Below are 17,590 nucleotides of genomic sequence, written 5' to 3' on the forward strand. Positions count from 1 at the left end.
CATACCATAGCAAGTGAAGTTGCTGTGGTGTAATTACAGAGTGAAAACACCCTGTCTGAAATGGAAGCCTTAATTTTCAGTTGTGAGTTATTCCTGGTTATGATCTCATTTTATGCCATGGAACTGATCAAATTGCATTAGCTTCGAGTGTCATTTTTTTTTTCAAGTACAGTGCTTATTAAAGTCAAATGGAATCCTGGTAAGACTCCAGAAAGCTGTGAAAATTTCATAATAAAGCTATGGCTTAAATCCAGGAAGACTTGCCAGTTTTACTACTCTCACTTAATGTTCATAAACTTGAAGAAAATCTAACCAATTATTGTTGGATGTTACTGCTGTTTAAGGGGAAAATCCCAAAACTTTACTCACAAAGTAATTTGAGGCTATTTTTAGTTATGTAACTATAATACTTTTCGCTTACTTTTAAATGCTGGTGTTTCAGTTTTTCTTCCTCTACTTTCAGACGTTTCTGTGTAATTTCTTCCTGCAGTTTTCTTTTGTCCTACAAATTAAAGAGAACAACAAAGCTTTGTTCAAAAAATTACTTGGGGCTAAAAACAAACAAACAAAAATACAAAACCTGTGTGCAATGTAATTCAGCAAGGCAAAGTCAATTCATGCAAACAAAGCTGGATTTTGATGTTTTGGTGGCACTCAGGTTGTGCCTAATTCTGAGCAGCCACAGCTAAGGGGTCTTGTTCAGGTATGGTTTCCAGTGCTTTTTCCAAAATCTGCTTAAAATATGTTAATGACCACAAAGCAGGAACTCCAAATTAAATGGAATTTACTGTTTGTGGGGTTAGAGGGAAAGAAAACAGGAAGAAATAATACTTGAGCACAATTATACCTACAAAATATGGTCCTGAAATAGGCCCTGACCTAAAATTGCATCCTGTTGTCATGGTTGCTGACCTTTAGAAATAGAAACCTCAAATACTGCTGATCCGTCCCAGTGCCACCTTTGTCCTTTTTACTACTAATTACAGAAAAAAAAAGGGGGTGAACCATCTCTGAAGCCTGGGAACATTCAAGCCCCTTGTATGTCTGCCTTGGTACCACAGAGCATCCTTGTGGATTGTTCATATGACAGTTGGCAGATTTTTTTTTTTTTTCCTTTAACAAGCATGGCTTAAGAAAGAGTTAAATTCCTTCACAAGCTGAGGAAGAGGCTTCTTGCCCTTTCAGGGCACCTGAGGAACCAGCTAAGCTTATGGAATGTGGAAGGTCAGTAAAAGAAGTGCCAGGCTGGGGCTTGTTCTCTGCTGAGCTCCTAGAATCTGTGCTTCAGAAAGAGGAAGAGCTGTAGGATGCTTGAGCTGAGTCTCTTCACCTGATTCTAAAAATCAGAAATTACCAGTGGGGCTGCAGGGACACTGAGGGGCAGAAGGTAGAAGTGATGCAGCCATGCAGAGATGCAGGGCAGGACTACAGGCTGGCCCAACACAATCTCCTACTAGGGATTCAGTGAACTCCTTTTCTGTCTAGAAAGTTCAGAAGAATTCCAGTATCAGTCTCTAAAGACCATCTCTATTTTACAACTTTTACTTCCTGGTGTCTGCCTCTTTAATACACTAGACTTCAGCAAGTAGGGATCATTCCTCAAGATACTTGCTACCTTCATCTCAGTAGTGGTATTGAGGTTTATCCATGTTCTTTAATGCATCTCCTGGGTTAGAACGCTACAACACAATTTTTCTTCAATGCCTCTTTTTAGAAAATGTTTATCTAAAAGCTGCTATACTGGATTTTACTCAGCCAGTCTGCATTTTGGGGACAGAGCATCTCTGGTCCCTGACCTTGACAGCTTATTTTTCCAGGAAATACTACTGATCTCACCGTATGAGTGGCCTTTAGCTGCTTGATAGAGGAGCAAAATGTGACAGGAGCTTATGTTTTCAGAGGGTTACAGTTCTTAAGGAAATAGTTTTTTCCCTGTGGTAAAATTCTGGATAAAGTGCTTAGCTGAAGAATGAACTCACTTGATTTATACTATTAAAAAAAATACTCTGAAGTAATTTATTCTATTTTTGCCAGTGGAGGTTGATACCAGGCATCTGTGCAGTTTGAAAAGTGGTGCATAAAAATATTGCACAGAAAAAAACTGAAAAGCTGTAAATAACTGCGTTTTAAATCAACTAGGTATAATTAGAAATCTCTTTGGTAAATGATTTTTTTCCCTTCTTAAAGGTCTGTTGGTTTTGCATTCCATATTTTGTTTATCTTAAATTTTTCCACTTGTATTCTTTGGTGTTCTACTATATTTCAATTTCACTAGTTGCTAATTAGCACGCTCACAATGTGGCTGTCCAGGTAAAGGAGGCCATTGTGCATGCAGTTGGCCTAAGAAAGCTGAAGGCTGAACACCAGAAGCTGAATTCAAGGGAAATGAAGAGCATTAGTGGGACTTTTCTGAACTTGTGTGGCCAGAATACTTTTTAAGACAAGTTAGGCTACTTCCTTGCAGCGTGCTCTGTACTATGCTTTGTTTGCAAGTAATCCTTTGTTGTACAGAGCCTTGAATACAGGCGGGAGTAATGTTTATTACTAAAAGCAATGCAAAGGATCTGGGCTTCTGCTGAGCCTCGTGCTGTGCCTGGCAGATAGTCAAGTCAGAGAGGGAGTCTTCTCTCTGCACACTTTTTTTTTTTAATGTGGCCAAGGTTTTCTCTTTTTGAAAGAGCGCCCTATCCCCTCCCTTTCTATGATCTATCAGTGCAGAAGGAGACTTGAGTTTGCCTTAATGTTCATTCCTACTGAAATCCTTTGGAGTCTTTCCTGGCTCTGAGTAGAGATGATGTCCCCAGGTGGGCCTCTCTGAGAAGGGAAACGTGTCTACAAAGGTGTCTCTTGCTAGACAACCTGTGTGCCAAATGGGTGAGTTGTGTTAGCGGCCCACTGTGGTGGCAATGGTTTTTCTTGTTGGCTTGTTCCTATGGCAGACGCCACGTGCTGTAAAGGCCATCAGAGCAACTAATGCGTTAATGTATTAACATTTTTGTATAGTTTTCCAGAGGTGTTTATTGGTCATACAGAGGACCTTGTCTGGAGGTATGGACACCTGTGATAGGATAAGACTGCAGAAATGTCATAATTCAGATCCTTAAGTGTTTCTGTAATTTTTGTTTTCATATAGAACAGAGGATTTCATCAAATCAAGTCCTGTGCTCCTCTTTGACACAGCTAACGTTACAGCTTCTACATTTTAATACCTGACAGTCTCTAGAAGAACAAATGCATTGGATTTTTTTTTTAACTAGTTGCCTCTTATGTACACTAGCAGTAGGGGGAAGCCACATAACAGAAAAAAGGGTTCATTTTCAGAGCCATGGGAACATCAAAACTTGGAAAAAGAATTGGTTTTCTTTTTTGCTTTGCTACTTAAAGAAGATGCAAAAAGAGAAATTGAAAAGTCCTAGTGACTCCTCAAGAATTGGGTTTAGTAAAGGAGCTGGGCATTTAATAAGAGAAACCAACTAGCTCAGAAGTCCCATTCTTTACTGCTCTGACTGCCCAGTGATACTTCTTAGACCACAGCACAATGTCTTTAGGGTGGTGCTTATGGTTTCCATGCACGTTGCCTACTTGGGATGAACCTTCCCAGAGCCGCTGAGTAGCCTGAAATCGAACTGTGGTCTGTTTTTAGACCAGCACTGTTGCAGCTTCTGAAACCTGATGGTAGTTACGTTTTCTTTGGACTTCCTTTCTGCAGTGCGCTGTAATAAGTACACTCAGTATTTCAACTAAATGGTCTACATTGGTAAGTAGGCAACTACCAAAGAAAAGAGCAAACAGTTACTTTATGCAGCAAGTGTAATAAATGAAGTCCTGGCTAGTGCCCAAATATGATTTTCTGTTTCCTGTACTGCAAGACAGTGGAAGCTGTCAGAGGTTTTTTAAGAATGTTTCTCCAGTGCTCCCCTGGAGGCGAAGGTGCAGCCGGAGCCGGCGCTCTGCACTGCGTGCCCGGGAGCCAGCGCTGGCGCGGCCGAAGCTCCGCCGCTCCCACCGGAGCGGCACGGCGCTTCCCCGGAGCTCCAAAGCCCTTCCCACGTGCGGGGCCCAAGCGCTGGAGACCAAGTACAGGTTACGTATGAGTCTGGTTCAGACACCTCTGTAGTTATAAAAAACTCGTCCTGCAACCCCAAAACTTTCCAGTTGCCTTTTTGTGGATTTGATTCAAGTCTCAGGTAAATGTAAGTGGGCCTGCTGGCCTTCAGTAAGTGTCATATGTTTAAAAACAGACTAAAATCCTGCTTGACTTGTTTAGATTTCCATTTGAGTTCTCACATTTTCCTAATATGTTCAATTTGAGTTAAGATTTTTTATTTTTAACTCTTCACTAATTCAGGTAGTAGTATTTATTTCATTGTCATGCTAAGAGTAGTGAAAAAATATCCATTATATGTTTGTAAATATTGCCTGTGTCAATAAGCAAGCTATTCTTCTACAATTTTTCCTTAATTCTAAATGGCTAAATTCTCTCTCTTTTTAATCTTTCTGTGACCAAATAGATCCCAGGGAAAATAAAATTAGGGGAGGATTTGTACTCAGCCATTTTTGTTGCATTAACTTTATATATTCTTTATATATTCTTTATATATTCTTTATATATTCTTTATATATTCTTTATATATTCTTTATATATTCTTTATATATTCTTTATATATTCTTTATATATTCTTTATATATTCTTTATATATTCTTTATATATTCTTTATATATTCTTTATATATTCTTTATATATTCTTTCTTTAAAATATGATTTTAGGAATTCCTTTTAAAAAAGCGAAAAAAAAAAAAAAAAAAAAAAAACCTCTGAAAACCCTCCAAGACCCACCCTCTATCCCCTTAAGCAAAGAGACTGAAAATGTTCTCTTAAGTTTTGAGAGTAAAGTTGACTCGCTGTATCTCCCTGTCCCCCCGATGACTCCCCCCAAACTGACAGGTAGGAATTTGATTATTCCAAGCTCTTCCTTCTTACTACTTAAACAGCATTTCAAATTACCAGTAATCCAGCCATTTTATTTAACTCTACAATGCAAAAAGAAAAATCTTTCACCTTTCACTTCTGTTGTGAAATGGGAGAATTGATTTGTTCCGAGTTCTCTAGCTGCCTTTTGACCCCCTGTCCTTCAAACATTCTGTTATGATGATAGTAGTATGTGTTTTAGCCTATCTGGTAGTGATCTGCACATGTGCTTTCACTACTTCGAATTTAACTTTAAAAATGTAATACAACCCACAATAAAATCAGTAAATTAATAGCTTATAAACCAGAATAGAAAAGTAATCATTTCAAACAGATATAAATGATTCATTCATGGGATAAAGGATTCTTCATCAAACACGCAGTAGCTCATTAATATGTTACTGCTAAGCCTTTTTTTTTTTTTTTTTTAATAGCAAGTTATAACTATAAGCACTTACTGTTATGGCCTGGAATCTTTCCTTCAGCAATTCAGCTTCCTCCATTCTAGAAATCAAAACAGACAGGTAGTGAAGGAAAACAGAATGAAACCATAAGCAAAAAGCCTCTTGGCGGGGCTACAAAAACGCAGAGGTGATTTGATCCACTTCCAGAGCAGACAGAAGGCAGAATTTTTGACTGATCAAGAGAGTCCCTGAGCAGAGGAGCAGATCGGTGCAGACGGACACATGTACTGAGGGTGTGTAGAAGAGGCGGACGTGGAGAGCGCTGGCATGAGTTGACTGACAAGTTGGAACAGTGGAGCACAAGCCCTTTTCCTTCAGAAGCTGCCAACTCTTTGTTTCAGTGTGCTCGCTTAGCATAGAGCCATAGCCTCTTTAACTGTTAAATGCCCAAACCAGAATGCTCCAAGACCATGGCATATGGATACTTTAATTATGTTGCTATTCCTGTTTCTTCCCCTCATGTGTATCTGTGGTTAAAAAAAAATACATGAAATATTCCTCTTTCTTAGAGGTATATTTTATCTGTATGTTTTAACTTGTGATGTTAGAGCTGCAGATATCTGGCGTTTGTTGAGATGGCACTTTGAACTGAATTTCCTAGATCAATTTTCTATGTTCATAGCTGGAAGAATGTTTTAGATTCGCTAATATAAAGTAGAAATAATAATGAAGCAATCTGTCAATAAGTGCAAGTGTTAATCTGTGCATATTATTGCTCAGCAACCCAGGACTCAGTGGAAGCTTTGTCTAAGTAAGGATTTTGGGATAACCACTTCAGCATTACCAGGATGAGTCTAAAACGCTAGTGCTGTGTTAGGTGAATCCAAAATGCAGTGGCTCTTGCACTGGATTTCTGTTCAGCCAACTTGAAGGTTTTTTTTGCTGTGGACTTTTCCTGAAACAGCATTATGTTCCTTAAGGGATGGCATGCGTGTTTTGACCTTTCCAGTTACATGAGTGGGAGTCAGTCTTCCACAATCTATCTAGGAAGCTTGCAAAACAAGTGGAGCTGCTTCTAGTAAAATCCAGTCATGGAAGAAATCCTGGCGGATAAGCAAGATAAAGCTGAATTCAAACAGCACTGAAATGTAATGTGAATCTAGAATCCTTTTGTACCCTCAGTATCATGTAACTTTAGTCTCTTTAAGGACACTAACATGAGAGTCAGTCAGCACTTTTTTTTTTTTCTCTCCTTTCTCCTCTGAGATGACTCAACTCAGCGGGATTTAGTGAGAGGTTTTACTTTACATGCGAATTGAATGACCTGAATCTTGCTGGCAAATCAGGTTGATTGCTAGGAAAGTCTAAGAGCTACAGAGTTCAACACTTGATGGTGAGGTTACATCCTCAGAATCAAATATGCATCATTATTTTAATTTCTGCCTTTCTACCATGACATTCCTAGCCCGTGCACCCAAGCACAGTGTTGCCATCCACACTGATTATGGATGCATTGGTTTTGTTTATGTTGAAATCCACCCTGAGGTGGGTTAGTTCAAACTTGCAAAGACCCTCTGTCAATTCTCTAGCTAACTGTTGTTTGCTTCTTTTTGTTTGTTTTTATATTAGTATGTGCTTCATTTGGTCAATGCTCAAAATTAAAGCATTGTCACAAGAAAGGTAAATGGGAATTTCAAAGGTAAATAAACCAGAGTATATCAAGAGCTAAATTACATGGGAATTTAAGTGTGTTCAGCTTTGGATTTGAGAAGTTTAAATAACCCACTGAATTAAGTACGTGCATTCTTTCTACAGAAACTATTAGAAAGAAACTGTCCTCCTTTGATCTTTCATAAGTTTATGTAGCTTTCCTTTAAAGCTCCACTAATGTTTATTACCTTCTACTATGCCTAGTACATTTTCAATAAAATTTATTTTTCATCTTTATATTCTGTAGAACTCATTCTAAGGTTTATAGGCTTATCTGAATCCCAGCATGTTTAGAAATGCACGTATCATTAAAACCAGCAAATAATAATATAACCTCTAAGGAAGTGTGTTTTGGGTCAAAATTGATCCTCTAGCATAAGTGAGATTCCATTCTCAGGGGATGGAGGAATAAGACTGGTATTTCAAGTTCAAATCAATGGGATTGATTTTGCCTTCCATTGAATTTCTATGATGTATGAATATTTTCCAAATATTATACTCAAAAATTATTTTAGTGCCTTTAAAAGCATTGCTTGGGGACAACTGCCCATTTTCAGGCTTGAAGAAAATTTAATGGGTCTTTCCCTAGTCTATCCCCCAGATTTGAAATAACCTGAAGATAATCTCTGTAATGTTATATCCCTTTTCTAATGACCATTGTTCTGGAAGAATTTAAAGTATACTTTAAATGTTTTGAATTATCTGCATCATTTATTCCCTTGCTAGGTAGAATTTGCTGTTAGGTCAGTAGATTGTTTGCCAGTTAACTTAATCCTATTCTAAATGCGATTTACATGTAAGAGAAGAAATGGCCCAGCTGTCATTTTGTCTGCCCTTAAGCCTGCTTCACCAGCGCGGATGCAGCATCCAGCGTGTTACATGTTGTCAGACTGGTAAATCCAACAGCTGTGCTTTTAGTCTGCAGGGTTCTTGGAAAAAGATTTTCAGAACCTGCTTGCCAGAAATATATCTAGAGAAACTTTTTTACCTACTCTGCAGGTTTAAGGAAGAAAAAGTATTTTGGAAGAAAAACGTGTTAAAATGTGTATAATCTGTACTTGCCAACTGTATATTTTCCTTTGGTAGAAGTGATAGTCTGAATTATGCAGAAAATGTTCGTTGTATCTCATGGTCTATCATATAGATTGTATTTTTTTGGCTTCACCTCTTCATTTGTTCACTTCCATTTTGTGTTGGTTCCTTAGTGCAGGAGTCAGATTGCCTAATGAGAATGCAAAGCAAATGCTTGCAGAACTGTGTTTTGAATCACTCAGAGAAGTGAGTGGGAATTTATGAGAATGGAACATCCTGAATAAAAATGTGCAAGTAGGCCCAGAGGAGAATGCTTATACTGAAAGCACAGACTCTGTTGTCCATTTTAGAACATAGTTTGAATACTGGCATGGGGATACTCTGCCGTGTCAGAACTGCAGCAGCTGTCATTGCCATAGTCTGCGAGCAAAACCATCCTCCATTCTGCACTTATTCATCAGCCTCTGACTTTCTTCAGAACAAGTCAGTAACTTAATCTATAATTCATTGCACATTTATTAGCTTATTATAGTAGTAAACAGCTGCTTCTCAGAACAAATATTTGATGAAAGGTAAAAGGCCAGACATGCTCACATTAAAAAAAAAAAAAAAAAAAAAAAAAAAAAACTTTGAAAAAATGAGCCTTAAGGGAGTGGGGTTGTTCAGATTGTAACTAGCTGAAAAGGTAGCCAGTATTTTCTGGTAAGAATTGTTTCAGAGTTTATGACTCACCATTTTATACATCATAATGAATTTGATTATTTTGCTTGTTGGTGAGCTGCCTTCTGTAGCTGTGTTTGGAACAGAAAATGGATTTCTTGCACTTGGTATTAACGTGAATTATGTATTCTTAAAGTGAGAAAATGCACTGCCACTATGCATTTGTCTGCATGTGGCCTTGAATCTCTGACAGGGCAGAGAGATTTTATTGAAGGTCCCTTAATGCAAATGTCTACCACAGCCTCCTGTCAATTAAACCAGAAGCCTGGGAGCTGGGATGCCTCAGCTGATTGACAAGTGGTTTCTTAACAGCCAGAACCTAGATTTTGCATTTTTAAAAGTGAAAAATAAGCTATCAAGAAATTAAAATTGAAAATGTAAAAAATATTTATTCCAGATGAAAGGCATATGGATAGACATCTAAAATCTTTGGGTGCTTGCTTAGAAAAGGGACTTTTTGGACAGATTTACTCATTGACTGTGTTATTTCACGGCATTCCCAAAAGAAATGAGACTTGTCTCACTCAAAGTCTAGTTTTATGTCTTCAAAGCTGAAGGCTGTTTTCACCATTAGTCTACAAAGTTTTGCAGCCGATTCAGTCACTTGTGCTTTAAAGAAGCTTTCATCTAGTATGTGTCCATCTAAAGAACTCTTCTGGGGTTCAGTATGGTGCTACTTTTGGCTAATAAGCATTAGCTTTTAGTATAAGAGGTATAAGAGAGCGTGGACTGCTCTTAGTGATGGAAAGCTCAGCCTTCAATAAATGAAAAGCTTTAATTTGAGGGAATGGCTGGTAATCAGAAGCAGCACCCATCACATTAAGTATGACTTTATGTATCTCTCAGGTCACAAATTCTGAGCTAAATCAGAAAGTGTTTTCTGAAAAATATCCATGTCAGTAATGGCCTAAAATATGCAGAGAAAAAGAGTTTTTAAGGAGTGAGGAAAACCTAGAGACAAAAGAAATTAAAAGTCATCCATGGAATGAAAGTAATTATTGTCAATTAGTAAATATTTTACGTTGTCTTAATGAACAGCTATACACATACAAATGCATACTTTATGCATATTACATTTTCTAACCACTTTGAAAATGTTTCCAGGCTGAAAGACTGAAGATGGCCCATCTCTGTTGCTGTGGCTAGGAGACGAGTAGTGTGTCTTGTGGGATGTCATTCATCCCCTTGCTTATCTAAAGCTTTCATTTGTACAATTTTATGAACCTAAATTCTGCCTCCTTTACTGCACTGAGTCTTTGGGAAGAAAAACTTTGAACTATTATATTCCTGTAGGTGCAACTCCCTTCCTGTTTCTACTCATAACAATGAATACTTTACATCTCGAAAAACAAACTGAAGAAAGAGCTCTTGGCCATTGCTTTCAGTTGTTTTAAAAATGTTATATTTTTATTTTATGCTAAATCTGCCTTTTGGGTATCTCTCAATATTACAGACAAGTTCTTATAATGTTTTCGTGACATCGCAGGCTCCACTAGCTTTTCCATGACATCTTATATGCAGATACATGTTATTACTGCAGTCAATCTATAAAACTATTGTGTTAAATATGAATCATCTTTCCCCCACTTGCTAAAATTACATGGTGGACTATGTCAAAGTTATTTTTTAAACCGCTAAACATGTTCTTGCAGCCTATTGCACGTTGCCAGACACTTGCCAGCTCTTGGCCGGATGCATTTTGGAAGCGTTTTGTGGAACTCTGAATGTGGCAAGTTTTCTGAAGAAAATGTGCCATGCTGTGGTCCATCAGTTGTTTAAGCCATTCAGGACATGTTAAAATTCACTCAGTGACTTACAATTAATTACTCTGGTTATACTAATTGTGAGATTCTTAACAGAATGTGTTCAGATATGTAGATGAGAATGGTTATTTCTTAATATAAACTGAAATAAGTAAAACCGCGGGTGGTTTGCAGTACTCTGGATCCCAGCCTTAAACATGTAGTGGAATGTGTTGATTGCAGCCTCGCATTTCCCAAGTGCTGCAGATACCCACTTCTAAGAATAGTGTGGAGGTCTAAATCCTACCCAGCCAACTGTGCAGGCAATTTTTAGCAGGGCTTTGAGAACCAGGCTTTAGTTGTTGTGCAGTTTAATTATGTTCCCTCAAATGAAACTAGCACCCTATAACCAGGGCCAAAACCGGGGTCTGAATTGCACAAGGTCTGTGCTCCAATGGTAATAATGTAGACTGGAAGATGTACTCTTGCGATTCTCATTCTCAGATGCCCTTGGAGAACACAAGGAGAACAGTAAATCGCGGTGAGACCTTGGAGAAGTGTTTTTGTGGGCACTTATGTCAGGTGTAGTTTCCCTGAGCAGCAGAGGAGGTGAGTTGCTCCTCTGCTGCTGCTGGAGGCCTTGAGCAGGCAGTCCCTGGTGCTGGGAGGCACACCTGAAATAGGTGCTCCTTGGTGCTCCTCGAAGACCTTTCTACTCTGCAGCTGGGACATGAACAAGAGGAGGGGACAAGACTGCAGTGGAGCTGCAGGGAAGGCACTGCCTGTTGAAGCCATTCAGCAAGTTCCCTCCTTGCTGATCTCTCGTCAGCGGGCTGCCCAGACCGGAAGCTGGGCAGGCACCCTGGCTGCTCCCCTGTTGAGGCGTGACGGGGCTGTTGTGACCAGCCCGCACATGTGGCCTCTTCTGGCCCCAATGCCCGAGGAGCTGGGCAGCTCTGCAGGGAGTCATGAACCTCCTCTGAGAGCTTGCAGCACAGCAAAGGGAACTGCATTTCCTCCACTCGTACTTCTAGCCACATTTTCTAGCCACTTTCCTTTCTGTAACTACTCTGTGAACTAATTTAATTTGCTAGCTTCCCAGGGAAGTAGTCTAAAAATTCCTCCCAAGCCCAACTCTGTGAAGGTCTTTGGCTATGTCAGTGGGCAGATTAGGCTCTCTGAGGAGCAATGTGAGCATCAGGAGAGAAGGAACCGAGCTTTGCCTGGGAGGTGTGCAGAGAAGGAGAAAATTTGTCTCTCTTGGTAGTGGTGCGTGGTTAGATGAACTCAGCTGTCCTGCAGGCCTCAGGCTTGCCTTACCTAAGCACCCAGCGACTGCGAGAGACCTTACAGCGACATGTAAGCATGTGCGTATAGTTATTTATCTGAAACTTGAAACTGCTGTGAAAACATGATGACTTCAGACTCTGGCAATCCTTCCTGTGCTTTCAGATATTCAGTATCCTACCCTGTGGGTGGGCAAAAAATATCCCACATACAATTTGTTTTGCGTAAGCCTTTCCACGTATTAATGGAAAAAATATGTGATGAGATTATGCAAAACTTTATGGTGAGCAGAGATGATAGGATTATTTATGGCAGATAACACTTGTTGCAAATTCAGACCTATTTTCTTTTTTATTTTTTTCCTGAGGAGTTTGTTATTTGGAAATAGTGGTTAAACAGGTTGATGATAACTCTCAACTTGTCAGTCATTCCCACTGTTAAGTTCAGCTGCTCCCTGTTTGTTTGTAGTGTTGGATAGGTCATCTGAATGACATGGGCATTCAGAGTGAATGGCTGGTGCTTGCCAGGAGGAACACTGGACGCTAAGAATGCTGCTTATTTGTGAGAATGTCGTCATCGTAGAATATTCAGTAGATTTGCACTTATTTCATTCCTGATTCTCCTAGCACTATATATTTACTCAACCCACTATCTCAAAGAAGTAATGATTAAATAGGGGCAAAGAATGCTTGGTTTAATATGGTTTCCCTTAATTTCCTTGTAAGATTCTTTTTGCCTGTCAGGATTTCAGACTTGTTTGACAGCTACATTTTCTTACAGGAAAGGTCGTATTTTCCTCCTAGGTTGCATTTGAATCTGAGTGGATCCTCTGATGTGAATGCACTATGTTGCTTGTGTGGTAGACATTTAGAGGGAAATTACATGGGAAACTTGGACTGCTCCAATGACTGTGTGCTGTTGTAGAGGGGCATCCTGCTGCTTTCTCTCCCTCAGTCCTATACCTTATTCAGCTGTATTTAGCCATCAGCCCACTGAATGGGCTCTCTAAACTGCGAGATAAATAACCAAGCGAAAAAGTGGATATTGCTTAATTAGGAACTCAAATCGTTGCTGAGGAAAGTCTGATGAGTAGCAAGGTGTGGTAAGGAGAGGGTGGAGGGTGGAACTGCCTGGTTACTGGAAAATGCAAAGGAGGAGGAAAGAGCAAGGGAACCAGATGAATGAGTAGGGAGATGAGGAAATGGTGGAAGCTGTTAAATAAAGCTTGGCTGTTATATGTAAATTCACCTCTGAAGAAAGAGACTCTGTGTTTAACACAGTGTGGGAAGCCATTTTAATGAGCTGTTGTTTTAGCAAAGCATTTTTAATTCTTATGAATTAAAAATGAAATGTAGTATCACTGTTACTTTTAGCCTGTAGGTGAAATATCTTTATAAGATGGGTTTTGGTGCATAGTATGAATCTGGAAAAGGGGCTTGTCGGGTACTTTCTCTTTTCATAGAGTACTATCACAGCTTGTTATAAGATGGTTAGATATTGTCAGGCGTTATAGTCAGTGTCAATACAGTTAGAAAGTTTCAAGAAATCAGTTCTTGTGATTTGGATTAGAAACAATCCCCATTTCTTGCTTGTGACTGGTTTGGAAGCAGTTAGCTTTCCTGTTCAAGGGAAAAGTCAGGAGCACTCCAAAAGTTGTACTTATCTGCTATAATCCTTTAGTTTGGCTGGTTCATTCTCTTACACATTTTGGGTAATGCAAGATTTTTTGTCAAGTGTCAGTAGAGAGTTAATGCATTTATTTATATATGTGTATTTTTTTGTGCTGAGATTCAAGAATGTTCTTTATGTAAATACACTTTCTCCTATTATATGAAGTATATGTTCAGGTAGGTTCATATTGATGCCTGATTCTCTTAGGAAGACAGCTACTTAAATTGGTATTGCTTGGAATTTTTACCATAAATCTCAATAACTGTTACATTGATATATTGTTGAGTAGTTTAATGCAGTAGCTCAGAAATTGAAGAGCTGAAGTTAGATCTATCAAGCAACTTTAATAACATCAGTTTAGACCGCCAGCTAGCAGAGGCATGTGCTTTTGGGGTCCTAATGACCAGCCTGAAGGAAATGATGGCTTAAACACAGCTGAAGGACCTGCCCTACATCAAAGTCATATTATTGTAGAGTGATTCTTTTTACCAATGAGAGTGTATGGAATCAATCATGGTTGGTGAAGTTTCATTTTGTATATAGTAGTTGTATCTGAAAAACTTTATGCCTATTAATCATATAGATCATCTCACATTTTCCACATAGTTCCACAAACATTTTTTTAATTCTTTACATATCTCAAAGTATTGATAAAGCATAGGTTCAGGCTCCTCTTTAGAATATCAGTTATAGCAAATTAGACTGAATAGAATAAAAATGAATTTGCATTTTTTAAGAATTTCCCCCACACGGAAGTGGAACAACTTCTGCAATTAAAGGATATCTCAAGGGATATATCAAAGGATTTGGGGCCCTTGACAAGAGGCAGCTTCGTAACTATCAAGATTTGAGGACTACAGAAACTAGTTTCCTCTATTGGAAGAGCTGATCATTGATTCTCTGAAACTAGAGACCTTTAAAACACATTTTAAAGATGAATGCTTGAATTCTTAAGCTCAGTCTAGATCAAATAAGAAGCAATTTTTGCCTAACGTCTTAGAAGTTTATCTGCATTAGATAGTGGCTTGGGCAGCAGTCTGGAAAACCAAGTGGGAAGTGTATGTGGGAGCGTTCTCAGAGCTGGCTGAGGGCCCTGCTCTGTGTGAGCATCCCCTGTTTGCAGTGACTGGCCTGGGCTGGGGCTGCCGGGGATGCGCAGCCTGGGCAAGCGGAGCTGTGACGCTGCGTGGGAACGGGCCCGCTCCCTGGCTCCTGCGAGGGGCTTGGAAACACCTTGTCTTCCAAGCCTGAACTCTGTTGACTGCAGCCTTTTCTCTTAATTGCCTTAGAATTCTGAGAGCTTCAGCAAAGCTGACAGCAGCACCCTAGCTGCTGGCTGGTACTTTCTCCAAACTGACTCATCTGTTTTCAGAAAAACCTTCTATGAACCTCAGCCTCTTTCACTTCCTCCTCCTGCTTGTAGACATTAGCCTAATTCTGAGTGTTTCTCCTATCCTTCATTAATCCTGTAAACCCTGAGCAAATCTGTCTACATCTGTCTGTTTGGTGAGACAGCTCGCGGTGTGCACAGTCTGCATGGACAGGCTGCTGGCCACAGCTTGAATCCCCTGGTTTAATTATCCCTGACCTGAGTAACCAGGAAGCCCTCAGAGCAGCTTTAAGCACTTGTAGGGCACTTTGAAATCTTCTGTAAGTATCTTTTCCCTTAAATTGTATTCTCAGTAATGGCTGTGAACTGCCTGGGCTGTGGAGCTCTCTCTGAGTGGGTGAAATTAAACACCAGTTTTGAAAATGACATGAATAATAAGAGAATAAGAGTATGAATGAAGCTTTTGGAATGTTATTCTTGTTATGCAAAGCTTTCAAAAGGAAATGCAACCCAGCAAAACTTTTTGGCTCTTATTTTTTCTTGTTTTTCTTCCAGCAAGTTTCTTTAAGTTCTCTAGTTAACCTTTCCTTTAAGTATGGGTCACTTGTGGTTTTTTTTTTTTTTTCCTGTATATAAAAGCTACCAGTAGTATAGCTTGTTTAAAAAAAAAAAAAAAAAAGAAAGAAAAAAGAAAGGAAAAAAAAAAAAAAGAGAGAGAGAGAGAGACATTTGGTGTGGAAGACAAATGTATTGGAGACTTTTTCTAATACAAATCTTTAATGCAAACCAACACTTTCAGATCCACTTTGTTTTTTTTCTTTAAACATATTTCTGTTTGTTTACTCTTACCTCTAATCCCTAGATATCCTCATTTTCAGACTTGAAAGTGGGATAAGAATTATTTTAATTCTTTGGTTTGTACAGCTTTGATTATTCAATTATTTAATCATTTAATCATCCTGAATAATTCAATCGTTTGAGTAATGAAAAGATTTGCAGCAATTCTTAAAAAAGGTGCCATCTTTTTCCATGTGTATGCAAGGTGATGAATAAACAGTTTGAGATCTATGCCATGCATTATCTGTGGACTACGTTAGTTGCCTGGGTTAATCCCATCACTTTAGAAATTTACAGGGAATCACCAATGGCATCTGCCTCCAATCTGCTTAATTAGAAAACAATTAGATTTGTCTAATCAGGCTTTATTTTTTTTAATTCAACTTCTGTTTTGCAAGATCTATTGACAGTAATGCATTGTGCAGTAGAAGCTGAATATCTCTGTTCTCCTTTGGCTTCCTACATATAGAAGGTATATGTATATTTCCTGCATATGTGTTCTTCAGTTCTAAGAAAGGGAATTTTAATGTTTTTCTCAAGTCTCACAGTACAAAAGGAATAATGTAAATGACAGTAGTAGCTTATAATTATTATAATTCAAAACTAGTTTTTCTTAAAACTAAAGTAATGGTACAGTATTAACAGTGGCTAAGATTTTTGTGTGCCATTATGCAATAGGAAGACTACGCAACTCAAATTATAAGAGGAGCTCTATGGTGCTCTGTAGCTTGTTAATCCATGGCACATGTTTTTAAAAATAGGATCTGGTTGAACAGAACTGAATCTAAAAAGGTCGGATTTGGTTGGCAATGGTTATCTCAGTTGGACCGTGTCTTGCTTAAGGATTAATACATTGGCAGGAAGAATGATCATCATTGCAAATTCTTTTTTGGCTATATTAAATGAGAATAAAAAATACTAGCAATTTATCTTCACTGTCATAGGAAAACCCTTTGTGAGAGAAAATTATGATAGAGAAGCAGGGAATAAATTGACGTCATTTTCTAAAAGATGCAAGTGAAAAGTGAGATTTTGTTGTTGTTGTTGTTTTGTTTTTCTTTTTCCTGACACCATAAGGGTTCAGAATAAGTATTCAGAGTTCTACATAAGTGAAAAATGGTTAGTGCTCCGCAGTCAGGAAGCAGCTCATACACCTATTACTACACAAGAGAGTTTGTCAGACTTTCTAATGACTCCCGACTTGTTACTTTCCAGGTGGACTCCTGTGGTAGTCAAAGACAGTAATAGCCTCTTTCACAAAACCTGAAGCCCTTGAATGAGGTTTCCATCCTTTGCAGATGTCATTTTCTCTTAAATGGAGAGGAACCATTTCCTCTTAGCCATTCTTTAGTACAGCAAGTAGAATTGCAGTCTTGAGCCTAACTGATTTAATCTGTAGCATATACTAGTTTAAAATTCTGGAGAGAAATGTGCATGGGTGTTGAGAGGTAGATGGATGACCCAGATAATTTGGGGCTTGCCACTCTAACACCATCAGTTCCTGACCAAGTGCTGGCTAGGACCTACTAGTGCGTTAAGGGAAAGTGATATAGTGCTCACCAATAAACGGAAAATTTAATGCTTTTTTGGGGATGGTAATAGAGTCGATGTATTCATTGATATCTTCATTAAAAACCAAAATTACATACAGCCAACACAAGGATACACAAGGATACCTTTGTTGTGAAAGGTAGGAAATAGGGACAGCTCCCCGATATAAGGTGATCTGCATCTCTAGCCAACTGATAAACAACATTATGTTGTTTAATTAATTAATGTTCATAAACAGCATTAAGTTCAGTGCTCCTACATGCAGGGTTACATGTTTAGGAACAAAAAAACTCATAAGGCATAAGAACACTGTAAGATGGTTTTCACTGTCCTGGAA

The 17,590-nt window shown here is 38.7% G+C and overlaps 1 protein-coding gene across 1 annotated transcript in view; it reads right to left on the minus strand.

Annotated features, from left to right (window-relative positions):
- PALMD (palmdelphin) overlaps window positions 1-17,590 on the minus strand; it is a 46,768-nt gene that overhangs the window by 17,784 nt on the left and 11,394 nt on the right. The window contains exons 2-3 of the mRNA XM_088524482.1: window positions 5,428-5,473; window positions 422-502 (exon numbers count right to left, since the gene is read on the minus strand). Of these exons, the coding sequence (XP_088380608.1) occupies window positions 422-502; window positions 5,428-5,473 (127 nt within the window). The remainder of the gene's footprint in view (window positions 1-421; window positions 503-5,427; window positions 5,474-17,590) is intronic.

This window comes from Tinamus guttatus, unplaced genomic scaffold (assembly GCF_059628265.1).
Source record: "Tinamus guttatus ecotype Peru unplaced genomic scaffold, ASM5962826v1 Tinamus_guttatus_pri_ptg000211l, whole genome shotgun sequence".
Classification (NCBI taxonomy): Eukaryota; Metazoa; Chordata; class Aves; order Tinamiformes; family Tinamidae; genus Tinamus; species Tinamus guttatus.